Raw genomic sequence first — 13441 nt, forward strand, 5'->3', positions numbered from 1 at the left:
TTATTTACACTACTTCACTGTGAATGTCATTCACTCGGATGTTCACGCATGTCTCCACCTCGACTATTAATAGAAGCTCCATGCCAAAAGTTCGCTCACTAAAATAAAGAAGAGACGGCTGTTTAAAAATATATGTTGCACGCCCAAATGCTACAAGCCCGAAGGTTGCAGAACATCAACCATCTCTGGGTTACAAAACCGAAGAAACGAGACTGAATTAGCATACCCAGTTGCATGAGCAGTTGTTGTTCGTTGGGGCTTGTGCCCTATATAAAGAACATGGATCAACCAATATATCCTCACAAACGCACATGCACAAATTGCAGATTTGCAAGCAACGTGAGTACCTCACATACATGGCTAACTTGAAGAAGCTACTAGCTATGTTTGCTCTCTTGTTGTTCCTGTCACACCTCCGTGTCCATGGCGTCTCCGTGTCCGTGGGTAGTAGCGCGAACGTTACTACAGAGAGCAGCCACAGTCGCGGCAGGTGCCATATCAGTGGCTTCCTGCATGGTAAATCCGGCGACTGCAACAGGGATCACGGCTCGGTCTGCTGTAAAGACGGTCGCCGCTACCCGCAATTCAGGTGCTCGCCCCCGGTGTCGGCCGACACGCCAGCGATCCTAACTTTGAACAGCTTCGCAAGTGGTGGAGACGGCGGCGGCAAATCGTTCTGCGACAACCGCTTCCACAAGGACACCGAGCTGGTGCAACAAGATGATCCGCATAAACGGGAACGGGCGTGCTGTGCTGGCCAAGGTCGTCGACGAGTGCGACTCGGTGTACGGCTGCGACGCCGAGCACAACTTCGAGCCACCGTGCCCATACAACGACGTAGACGCGTCACCAGCCGTGTGGAAGGCGCTGGGGCTCAAGGAGGCGATTGGAGTGTTCAAGATCACATCGTCTGATGTGTGAGCTATGCCATGAAGATCTTGCATTAAGCTATGTACACGCAGACATGCAGAAGCGTAGATGTGTGCGTTGTTCTCTCGGTGGTGGAGTTGCTGCTAATTAAAATAAGCCACCACTCGCTTGTATTTGATATTTTCTCAACTTTATGTATTTGTCCTGTTTCGGTGCTATATTTACCATTCACATGTATAGAATATTTTCCTTTATTTATGTATTTACCTTGTTTTGGTGTTATATGTATTATTTACGTCTATTTAATATTTTTCCAGATTTATGTATTTGCCCAGTTTGGGTGCAATATGAAATGAAATTGGCAAATACATCAATTTGTAGTTCAACAACACCTTGCATATATGACTGAGCACACACACACACACACGCACACACACACACACACACGAACAAACACACATGCATACACGCACACACTACCATACGTGATGTTATGCAGGTCATAGACATATATTTCACTATTTATAGACAAAAACTTTGAATTCTTCGGGTGGTAAAACTCGATGATTTCTGAGATGTTCCAAGAACCGGTTCTTTTCGCGCCTCTTGGAAAGAAGCACCGGTACTGAGAAAAAAAAGAACCCTAAACGATATGGAGGGAACTAGTGAAATTACGAAGCGCTTTGAGTACCACGAAACAACAAATTGCAAGGGAATTAGATAAAGGTAAATTCTAGTGAGTTACATTTGTAATAATTTAATCAGATGGTGTATTACTTTGATGTTGCTGAGCTACACCTTAATCTTGGCAGATTCCGTCCCATATATAATATATGATATTAGGAACGTATCTCACTCATACGGATAGTCTAAACTAGTTAGTTAGTTGCACTACGAAATTCACTCGGATGTCCACAAATGACTATTAATTGATGCTCATTGCCAAAATTCCATTCACTGCAACAAAGAAGGCGGCTGCTTAAAAATATTTGTTGCACACCCAGATGTTTCAAGCCCGAAGGTTTCATAACACCAACCATCTGTTGGTTACAAAATCGAAGAAAGAGACTGAATTAGTGCAAAAGTGAGTCAAGTTTATTGTAAAAAAAACTTCCAAACTTTTGTGAGTTTTTAGTATTACTATTTTTTCTATATGAGGTGTGTATACACCATGGAACTAAAGGGTATTTTCCATTGGGCATGCTCTACCAGATTTGATGATTTACAGGTTACATACTTATATTTATACACAATAAACTAGAATTCAAAATACATTTGAGTTCTTTGGACGGTAAAATACCGAGATTTCTGAGTTTTTACAAAAACCGATTCTTCTGGTGCTTCCCAAAAAAACACCTGGTATCGAAAAGGGCGTGGAAGGTAGCTGCTGGAATTACAAAGCGCTTTGTGTAACACCAAATAGAAAATTACAAGAAAAATTAGATACAAGATTAATCACAAGTGAGTTACATTTGTAACAATTCAATATGTCTTTATATTATTTTGATATTACCAAGCTAGACCTTAATATTGGCGGCTTCCATCCCATAGATATAATACAAGTAGGAAACGTACATCACTCTTGATACAGATAGTCTCAACTAGTTATTTACACTACTTCACTGTGAATGTCATTCACTCGGATGTTCACGCATGTCTCCACCTCGACTATTAATAGAAGCTCCATGCCAAAAGTTTGCTCACTAAAATAAAGAAGAGACGGCTGTTTAAAAATATATGTTGCACGCCCAAATGCTACAAGCCCGAAGGTTGCAGAACATCAACCATCTCTGGGTTACAAAACCGAAGAAACGAGACTGAATTAGCATACCCAGTTGCATGAGCAGTTGTTGTTCGTTGGGGCTTGTGCCCTATATATAGAACATGGATCAACCAATATATCCTCACAAACGCACAAGCACAAATTGCAGATTTGCAAGCAACGTGAGTACCTCACATACATGGCTAACTTGAAGAAGCTACTAGCTATGTTTGCTCTCTTGATGTTCCTGTCACACGTCCGTGTCCATGGCGTCTCCGTGTCCGTGGGCAGTAGCGCGAACGTTACTACAGAGAGCAGCCACAGTCGCGGCAGGTGCCACATCAGTGGCTTCCTCCATGGCAAATCCGGCGACTGCAACAGGGATCACGACTCGGTCTGCTGTAAAGACGGTCACCGCTACCCGCAATTCAGGTGCTCGCCCCCGGTGTCGGCCGACACGCCAGCGATCCTAACTCTGAACAGCTTCGCACGAGGTGGAGACGGCGGCGGCAAATCGTTCTGCGACAACCGCTTCCACAAGGACACCGAGCTGGTGGTGGCGCTGTCCACGGGGTGGCTGCGCCTGGACGGCAAGCGCAGGTGCAACAAGATGATCCGCATCAACGGGAACGGGCGTGCTGTGCTGGCCAAGGTCGTCGACGAGTGCGACTCGGTGTACGGCTGCGACGCCGAGCACAACTTCGAGCCACCGTGCCCATACAACGACGTAGACGCGTCACCAGCCGTGTGAAGGCGCTGGGGCTCAAGGAGGCGATTGGAGTGTTCAAGATCACATGGTTTGATGTGTGCGCTATGCCATGAAGACCTTGCATTAAGCTATGTACACGCAGACATGCAGAAGCGTAGATGTGTGCGTTGTTCTCTCGGTGGTGGAGTTGTTGCTAATTAAAATAAGCCACCACTCGCTTGTATTTGATATTTTCTCAACTTTATGTATTTGTCCTGTTTTGGTGCTATATTTACCATTCATATGTATAGAATATTTCCTTTATTTATGTATTTACCTTGTTTTGGTGTTATATGTATTATTTACGTGTATTTAATATTTTTCCAGATTTATGTATTTGCCCAGTTTGGGTGCAGTATGAAATGAAATTGGCAAATACATCAATTTGTAGTTCAACAACACCTTGCATATATGACTGAGCACACACACACACACAAACACACACACACACACGCACACACACACACACACACACACACACGAACAAACACACATGCATACACGCACACACTACCATATGTGATGTTATGCAGGTCATAGACATATATTTCACTATTTATAGAAAAAAACTTTGAATTCTTCGGGTGGTAAAACTCGATGATTTCTGAGATGTTCCAAGAACCGGTTCTTTTCGTGCCTCTTGGAAAGAAGAACCACTACTGAGAAAAAAAGAACCCTAAACGATATGGAGGGAACTAGTGAAATTACGAAGCGCTTTGAGTACCACGAAACAACAAATTGCAAGGGAATTAGATAAAGGTAAATTCTAGTGAGTTACATTTGTAATAATTTAATCAGATGGTGTATTACTTTGATGTTGCCGAGCTACACCTTAATCTTGGCGGATTCCGTCCCATATATAGTATATGATATTAGGAAACGTATGTCACTCATACGGATAGTCTAAACTAGTTAGTTAGTTGCACTACGAAATTCACTCGGATGTCCACAAATGACTATTAATGGATGCTCATTGCCAAAATTCCATTCACTGAAACAAAGAAGGCGGCTGCTTAAAAATATTTGTTGCACACCCAGATGTTTCAAGCCTGAAGGTTGCATAACACCAACCATCCGTTGGTTACAAAATCGAAGAAAGAGACTGAATTAGTGCAAAAGTGAGTCAAGTTTATTGTAAAAAAAACTTCCAAACTTTTGTGAGTTTTTAGTATTACTATTTTTTCTATCTGAGGTGTGTATACACCATGGAACTAAAGGGTATTTGCCATTGGGCATGCTCTATCAGATTTGATGATTTACAGGTTACATACTTATATTTATACCCAATAAACTAGAATTCAAAATACATTTGAATTCTTTGGACGGTAAAATACCGAGATTTCTGAGTTTTTACAAAAACCGATTCTTCTGGTGCTTCCCAAAAAAACACATGGTATCGAAAAGGGCGTGGAAGGTAGTTGCTGGAATTACAAAGCGCTTTGAGTAACACCAAATAGAAAATTACAAGAAAAATTAGATACAAGGTTAATCACAAGTGAGTTACATTTGTAACAAGTCAATATGTCTTTATATTATTTTGATATTACCAAGCTAGACCTTAATCTTGGCGGCTTCCATCCCATAGATATAATACAAGTAGGAAACGTACATCACTCTAGATACAGATAGTCTCAACTAGTTATTTACACTACTTCACTGTGAATGTCATTCACCCGGATGTTCACGCATGTCTCCACCTCGACTATTAATAGAAGCTCCATGCCAAAAGTTTGCTCACTAAAATAAAGAAGAGACGGCTGTTTAAAAATATATGTTGCACGCCCAAATGCTACAAGCCCGAAGGTTGCAGAACATCAACCATCTCTGGGTTACAAAACCGAAGAAACGAGACTGAATTTGCATACCCAGTTGCATAAGCAGTTGTTATTCGTTGGGGCTTGTGCCCTATATAAAGAACATGGATCAACCAATATATCCTCCCAAACGCACAAGCACAAATTGCAGATTTGCAAGCAACGTGAGTACCTCACATACATGGCTAACTTGAAGAAGCTACTAGCTATGTTTGCTCTCTTGATGTTCCTGTCACACCTCCGTGTCCATGGCGTCTCCGTGTCCGTGGGCAGTAGCGCAAACGTTACTACAGAGAGCAGCCACAGTCGCGGCAGGTGCCACATCAGTGGCTTCCTGCATGGCAAATCCGGCGACTGCAACAGGGATCACGGCTCGGTCTGCTGTAAAGACGGTCACCGCTACCCGCAATTCAGGTGCTCGCCCCCGGTGTCGGCCGGCACGCCAGCGATCCTAACTCTGAACAGCTTCGCACGAGGTGGAGACGGCGGCGGCAAATCGTTCTGCGACAACCGCTTCCACAAGGACACCGAGCTGGTGGTGGCGCTGTCCACGGGGTGGCTGCGCCTGGACGGCAAGCGCAGGTGCAACAAGATGATCCGCATCAACGGGTACGGGCGTGCTGTGCTGGCCAAGGTCGTCGACGAGTGCGACTCGGTGTACGGCTGCGACGCCGAGCACAACTTCGAGCCACCGTGCCCATACAACGACGTAGACGCGTCACCAGCCGTGTGGAAGGCGCTGGGGCTCAAGGAGGCGATTGGAGTGTTCAAGATCACATGGTCTGATGTGTGAGCTATGCCATGAAGACCTTGCATTAACCTATGTACACGCAGACATGCAGAAGCGTAGATGTGTGCGTTGTTCTCTCGGTTGTGGAGTTGCTGCTAATTAAAATAAGCCACCACTCGCTTGTATTTGATATTTTCTCAACTTTATGTATTTGTCCTGTTTCGGTGCTATATTTACCATTCATATGTATAGGATATTTTCCTTTATTTATGTATTTACCTTGTTTCGGTGCTATATGTATTATTTACGTGTATTTAATATTTTTCCAGATTTATGTATTTGCCCAGTTTGGGTGCAATATGAAATGAAATTGGCAAATAAATCAATTTGTAGTTCAACAACACCTTGCATATACGACTGAGCACACACACACACACACACACACACACAAACACACACGCATACACGCACACACTACCATATGTGATGTTATGCAGGTCATAGACATATATTTCACTATTTATAGACAAAAACTTTGAATTCTTTGGGTGGTAAAACTCGATGATTTCTGAGATGTTCCAAGAACCGGTTCTTTTTGCGCCTCTTGGAAAGAAGCACCGGTACTGAGAAAAAAAAGAACCCTAAACGATGTGGAGGGAACAAGTGAAATTACGAAGCGCTTTGAGTACCACGAAACAACAAATTGCAAGGAAATTAGATACAAAGGTAAATTCTAGTGAGTTACATTTGTAATAATTTAATCAGATGGTGTATTACTTTGATGTTGGCGAGCTACACCTTAATCTTGGCGGATTCTGTCCCATATATAATATATGATATTAGGAAACGTATGTCACTCATACGGATAGTCTAAACTAGTTAGTTAGTTGCACTACGAAATTCACTCGGATGTCCACAAATGACTATTAATGGATGCTCATTGCCAAAATTCCATTCACTGGAACAAAGAAGGCGGCTGCTTAAAAATATTTGTTGCACAACCAGATGTTACAAGCCCGAAGGTTGCAGAACACCAACCATCCATTGGTTACAAAATCAAAGAAAGAGACTGAATTAGTGCAAAAGTGAGTCAAGTTTATTGTAAAAAAAACTTCCAAACTTTTGTGAGTTTTTAGTATTACTATTTTTTCTATATGAGGTGTGTATACACCATGGAACTAAAGGGTATTTGCCACTGGGGCATTCTCTATCACATTTGATGATTTACATGTTACATACTTATATTTATAGCCAATATATTAGAATTCAAAATTCATTTGAATTCTTTGGACGGTAAAACACCGAGATTTCTGAGTTTTACAAAAACCGATTCTTCTTGTGCTTCCCAAAGAAACACCTGGTATCGAAAAGGGTGTGGAAGGTAGCTGCTGGAATTACAAAGCGCTTTCAGTAACACAAAATAGAAAATTACAAGAAAAATTAGGTACAAGATTAATCACAAGTGAGTTACATTTGTAACAATTCAATATGTCTTTATATTATTTTGATATTACCAAGCTAGACCTTAATATTGGCGGCTTCCATCCCATAGATATAATACAAGTAGGAAACGTACATCACTCTTGATACAGATAGTCTCAACTAGTTATTTACACTGTTTCACTGTGAATGTCATTCACTCGGATGTTCACGCATGTCTCCACCTCGAATATTAATAGAAGCTCCATGCCAAAAGTTCGCTCACTAAAATAAAGAAGAGACGGCTGTTTAAAAATATATGTTGCACGCCCAAATGCTACAAGCCCGAAGGTTGCAGAACATCAACCATCTCTGGGTTACAAAACCGAAGAAACGAGACTGAATTAGCATACCCAGTTGCATGAGCAGTTGTTGTTCGTTGGGGCTTGTGCCCTATATAAAGAACATGGATCAACCAATATATCCTCCCAAACGCACAAGCACAAATTGCAGATTTGCAAGCAACGTGAGTACCTCACATACATGGCTAACTTGAAGAAGCTACTAGCTATGTTTGCTCTCTTGCTGTTCCTGTCACACCTCCGTGTCCATGGCGTCTCCGTGTCCGTGGGCAATAAAGCGAACGTTACTACAGAGAGCAGCCACAGTCGCGGCAGGTGCCACATCAGTGGCTTCCTGCATGGCAAATCCGGCGACTGCAACAGGGATCACGGCTCGGTCTGATGTAAAGACGGTCACCGCTACCCGCAATTCAGGTGCTCGCCCCCGGTGTCGGCCGACACGCCAGCAATCCTAACACTGAACAGCTTCGCACGAGGTGGAGACGGCGGCGGCAAATCGTTCTGCGACAACTGCTTCCACAAGGATACCAAGCTGGTGGTGGCGCTGTCCACGGGGTGGCTGCGCCTGGACGGCAAGCGCAGGTGCAACAAGATGATCCGCATCAACGGGAACAGGCGTGCCGTGCTGGCCAAGGTCGTGGACGAGTGTGACTCGGTGTACGGTTTCGACGCCTGGCACAACTTCGAGCCACCGTACCCATACAATGATGTAGAAGCGTCACCAGCCGTGTGGAAGGCGCTGGGGCTCAAGGAGGTGATTGGAGCACTAGTAGAAAAGGGGGCAATGGTCCAGGCCAGTCCAGCCCATTAGTCCCGGTTCAATCCAGAACCGGGACCAATGGGGGCATTGGACCCGGTTCTTGAGCTCCGGGGGCCGGCCGGGCCACGTGGGCCATTGGTCCCGGTTGGTCTGGACCTTTTGGTACCGGTTGGCGGGACGAACCGGGACCAATGTGCCTTGCTCCTGGCCCACCACCATTGGTTCCGGTTGGGGGAATGAACCGGGACCAAAGGCTTCCCTTTAGTCCCGGTTCATGCCACGAACCGGGACCAATTAATTGCCTATATATACCCCGCGAGCAGAGCACTCTCACTGCTCTGTTTTTCGTGGCCGGCGAGGAGAGAGCTTTGTGTTGCTCTAGCTGACCTCCTATGCACACGAGGTGTTCGATGGAATGCCCGAGCCACACTACTTAAGCTTTCAATATTTGTCTAGGTTTAGCGGTCCGTCACGTCCCGTCCCCGTCTTCACCGCCGTCGATCGCCCGCGTCGCCGGCACCACCGTGGTGAGCCTCTTGTTCTTATCTTCTTTCTGAAAGGAAAAAAAAACTCTTACTTGTATGTTTATATAGATACTTGTATAGTTTTCTTACTTTTATTATTGCATCTTATATAGTGCGATGGTTTTTGTATCCGCCCCCATCGGCCCTCGTCCTGTCTATGATTCAGATGTGGTATATATTATCTTTTCATAACTATTGGTTCATTTATTGTTTATGACAATTATGCCGACCAACGTGACATAGATTTTATTTATCTAGGAGGTTGTTGAACCGGAAATTCCAACCGACCCTATTGTCGAGAGGTTAAATTTAGTTGAAGAAGAAAACAATTTGTTGAAGGAAAAAATTAGAAAAATTGAGGAGGAGAAGATGATATTGGAGTTGCATGTTGCGGATGTCGTCGATGATCACAAGATCAAGATGGATGCAATGCGCTTGAAGATTAGAAAGATTAGAAAATATGCCATTCATACCGAGGCTTGGTATCATTATGCCGTTGGATCAGTTGTTACATTGGTTGCGATTATGATCACATTTGTTTTCGCATTGAATGTTTTACATAGTTACAGTGTATGGTTTAATTAATTTAGATGTTCTGCAGAGCTTTATGTTGTTAGATGAGAACTATGTATGTACTTTGGTTTTAATGTGATGATGAACTTCTATTAATTTGGTCACTTAATTATATAATGCACGCAGATGAACCGGCAATGGATGTACGGTTCAAGACACACCTCCGAGTACATTAAGGGCGTGCATGATTTTCTCGAAGTGGCTGAGGCAAACAAGCAGAATGGTTTTATGTGTTGTCCATGCCCTGTATGTGGGAATACGAAGTCTTACTCTGACCGGAAAATCCTCCACACCCACCTGCTTTACAAGGGTTTCATGCCACACTATAATGTTTGGCCGAGGCACGGAGAAATAGGGGTTATGATGGAAGATGGCGAAGAAGAAGAGTACGATGACAACTATGTGCCCCCTGAATACGGTGATGCTCCTGAAGATCAAGAGGAATCAGACGATGTGCACGATGATGCTGCAACGGGCGAAGCTGCTGAAGATCAAGAGTAACCAGACGATGTGCCCGATGATGATGATCTCCGCCGGGTCATTGTCGATGCAAGGACGCAATGCGAAAGTCAAAAGGAGAAGCTGAAGTTCGATCGCATGCTAGAGGACCACAAAAAAGGGTTGTACCCCAATTGCGAAGATGGCAACACAAAGCTGGGTACCGTACTGGAATTGCTGCAGTGGAAGGCAGAGAATGCTGTGCCTGACAAAGGATTTGAGAAGCTACTTAAAATATTGAAGAAGAAGCTTCCAAAGGATAACGAATTGCCCGACAGTACATACGCAGCAAAGAAGGTCGTATGCCCTCTAGGATTGGAGGTGCAGAAGATACATGCATGCCCTAATGACTGCATCCTCTACCGCGGTGCGTACAAGGATCTGAACGCATGCCCGGTATGCGGTGCATTACGGTATAAGATCAGAAGAGATGACCCTGGTGATGTTGACGGCGAGCCCCCCAGGAAGAGGGTTCCTGCGAAGGTGATGTGGTATGCTCCTATAATACCACGGTTGAAACGTATGTTCAGAAACGGAGAGCATGCCAAGTTGATGCGATGGCACAGTGAGGACCATAAGAAAGACGGGAAGTTGAGAGCACCCGCTGACGGGTCGCAGTGGAGAAAAATCGAGAGAAAGTACTGGGATGAGTTTGCAAGTGAGCCAAGGAACGTATGGTTTGCTTTAAGCGCGGATGGCATTAATCCTTTCGGGGAGCAGAGCAGCAATCACAGCACCTGGCCCGTCACTCTATGTATGTATAACCTTCCTCCTTGGATGTGCATGAAGCGGAAGTTCATTATGATGCCAGTTCTCATCCAAGGCCCTAAGCAACCCGGCAATAACATTGATGTGTACCTAAGGCCATTAGTTGAAGAACTTTTAGAGCTGTGGAATGGAAATGGTGTACGTACGTGGGATGAGCACAAACAGGAGGAATTTAACCTAAAGGCATTGCTGTTCGTGACCATCAACGATTGGCCCGCTCTCAGTAACCTTTCAGGACAGACAAACAAGGGATACCACGCATGCACGCACTGTTTACTTGACACCGATAGTATATACCTGGCAAGCTGCAGGAAGAATGTGTACCTGGGCCATCGTCGATTTCTTCCGACCAACCATCAATGTCGAAAGAAAGGCAAGCATTTCAAAGGCGAGGCAGATCACCGGAAGAAGCCCGCCATGCGTACCGGTGATCACGTACTTGCTATGGTCAATGATTTACACGTAATCTTTGGAAAGGGTCCCGGCGGACTAGCTGTTCCGAGTGACGCAGTGGGACACGCACCCATGTGGAAGAACAAATCTATATTTTGGGACCTACCCTACTGGAAAGACCTAGAGCTCCGCTCTTCGATCGACGTGAGGCACATGGGAAGACAAAAGATACAGCTGAGGCACGGGAGGACCTGCAACGTTTGCACGAAAAAGACGGCATGCCTCCAAAGCAGTATGAAGGTCCTGCCAGCTATGCTCTTACCAAAGAAGAGAAGGAAATCTTCTTTGAATGTCTGCTTAGTATGAAGGTCCCGACTGGCTTCTCGTCGAATATAAAAGGAATAATAAATATGGCAGAGAAAAAGTTTCAGAACCTAAAGTCTCATGACTGCCACGTGATTATGACGCAACTGCTTCCGGTTGCATTGAGGGGGCTTCTACCGGAAAACGTCCGATTAGCCATTGTGAAGCTATGTGCATTCCTCAATGCAATATCTCAGAAGGTGATCGATCCAGAAATCATACCAAGGCTAAGGAGTGATGTGGTGCAATGTCTTGTCAGTTTCGAGCTGGTGTTCCCACCATCCTTCTTCAATATCATGACGCACGTCCTAGTTCATCTAGTTGACGAGATTGTCATTCTGGGCCCCGTATTTCTACACAATATGTACCCCTTTGAGAGGTTCATGGGAGTCCTAAAGAAATATGTCCGTAACCGCGCTAGGCCAGAAGGAAGCATCTCCATGGGCCATCAAGCAGAGGATGTTATCGGGTTTTGTGTTGACTTCATTCCTGGCCTTAAGAAGATAGGTCTCCCTAAATCGCGGTATGAGGGGAGACTGACTGGAAAAGGCACGCTTGGAAGGGACTCAATAATATGCAGGGACAGATATTATTGGTCTCAAGCACACTACACAGTTGTACAGAACTCTACCTTGGTGACCCCGTATGTCGATGAACACAAGAACAGTCTGCGCTTCAAACACCCGGAGCAGTGCGACGACTGGATTACATGTGAACACATCAGGACTTTCAGCAGTTGGTTGGAAGCACGTATCAGAGTTGACAACACTGTTTGTGATGAGCTGTACTTGTTATCCAGGGGACTATCTTTGACTGTATTGATTTGGAAAGGATACGAGATAAATGGGAATACATTTTACACGATTGACCAAGATCAAAAGAGCACCAACCAAAACAGCAGTGTCGGCTTTGATGCAACAACCAAGAGGGGAAATGACACATATTATGGTTACATAGTGGACATATGGGAACTTGACTACGGACATGATTTTAAGGTCCCTTTGTTTAAGTGCAAATGGGTCAATGTGTCAGGAGGCGGGGTACAGGTAGACCCACAGTACGGAATGACAACAGTGGATCTGAAAAATCTTGGGTACACTGACGAACCGTTCGTCCTAGCCAATGATGTGGCACAGGTTATCTATGTGAAGGACATGTCTACCAGACCGAGAAAGAGAAAAGATAAGGAAGCGAATACATCATACGATGAGCCAAAGCACCACATAGTTCTTTAAGGAAAAAGGGACATTGTGGGAGTGGAGGACAAGACAGACATGTCTGAAGATTATGAAAAGTTTCATGATATTCCACCCTTTAAATTCAAGGCTGACCCGAGCATCCTGATAAACGATGAAGATTATCCATGGTTACGGCGCAATAAGCAAATGACACAAGCGAAGAAAAAGTGAAGACTTTCTCCCGCGACTATTATGATGATACCATGCCAACTTTGTAACTGACGAGTATGATACCATTGTCCGTTTTGTACATGCACATGCTATGTGTGGGTCAATTTATGATACCATGCCAAGTTTCAACTTTTTCAGAGTTTATTTGAAATGCTTTAATGTCTTATGGTTCGGCCCTCGTAATAATTAAAAATAGCAACAATAAGTATTTTGTTGTAAGTAGAAACAAAAAAAGTGGAAAGTTTATAATTTTCCTAAAACTAAAAGCAAAAAGAATTAAAAAATAAAGCAAAAATCAAAAGAAAATAAATAATGCAGAAAACAAAACAAAAAAACAACAATAAGTATTTTGTTGTAAGTAGAAACAAAATAAAATAAATAAAGCTAGAAAGAAAACAAAAAAACAAAAAAGTGGAAAGTTTATAATTTTCGTAAAACTAAAAGCAAA

The 13441-nt window shown here is 43.9% G+C and overlaps 1 protein-coding gene across 1 annotated transcript; it reads left to right on the top strand.

The window, feature by feature from the left end:
• The first annotated feature begins 5375 nt into the window (after positions 1–5375).
• Positions 5376–5987, top strand: LOC123115102 (putative ripening-related protein 4). Its single transcript, XM_044536367.1, has one exon. The coding sequence runs from the start codon at positions 5376–5378 to the stop codon at positions 5985–5987; it is 612 nt and encodes a 203-aa protein (XP_044392302.1).
• The last annotated feature ends 7454 nt before the right edge of the window (positions 5988–13441 follow it).

Source organism: Triticum aestivum, chromosome 5B (genome assembly GCF_018294505.1).
Source record: "Triticum aestivum cultivar Chinese Spring chromosome 5B, IWGSC CS RefSeq v2.1, whole genome shotgun sequence".
Classification (NCBI taxonomy): domain Eukaryota; kingdom Viridiplantae; phylum Streptophyta; class Magnoliopsida; order Poales; family Poaceae; genus Triticum; species Triticum aestivum.

Coding starts and splice junctions, on each gene's coding strand:
- LOC123115102 (XM_044536367.1), top strand. CDS start 5,376: ATGGCTAACTTGAAGAAGCTACTAGCTATGTTTGCTCTCTTGATGTTC.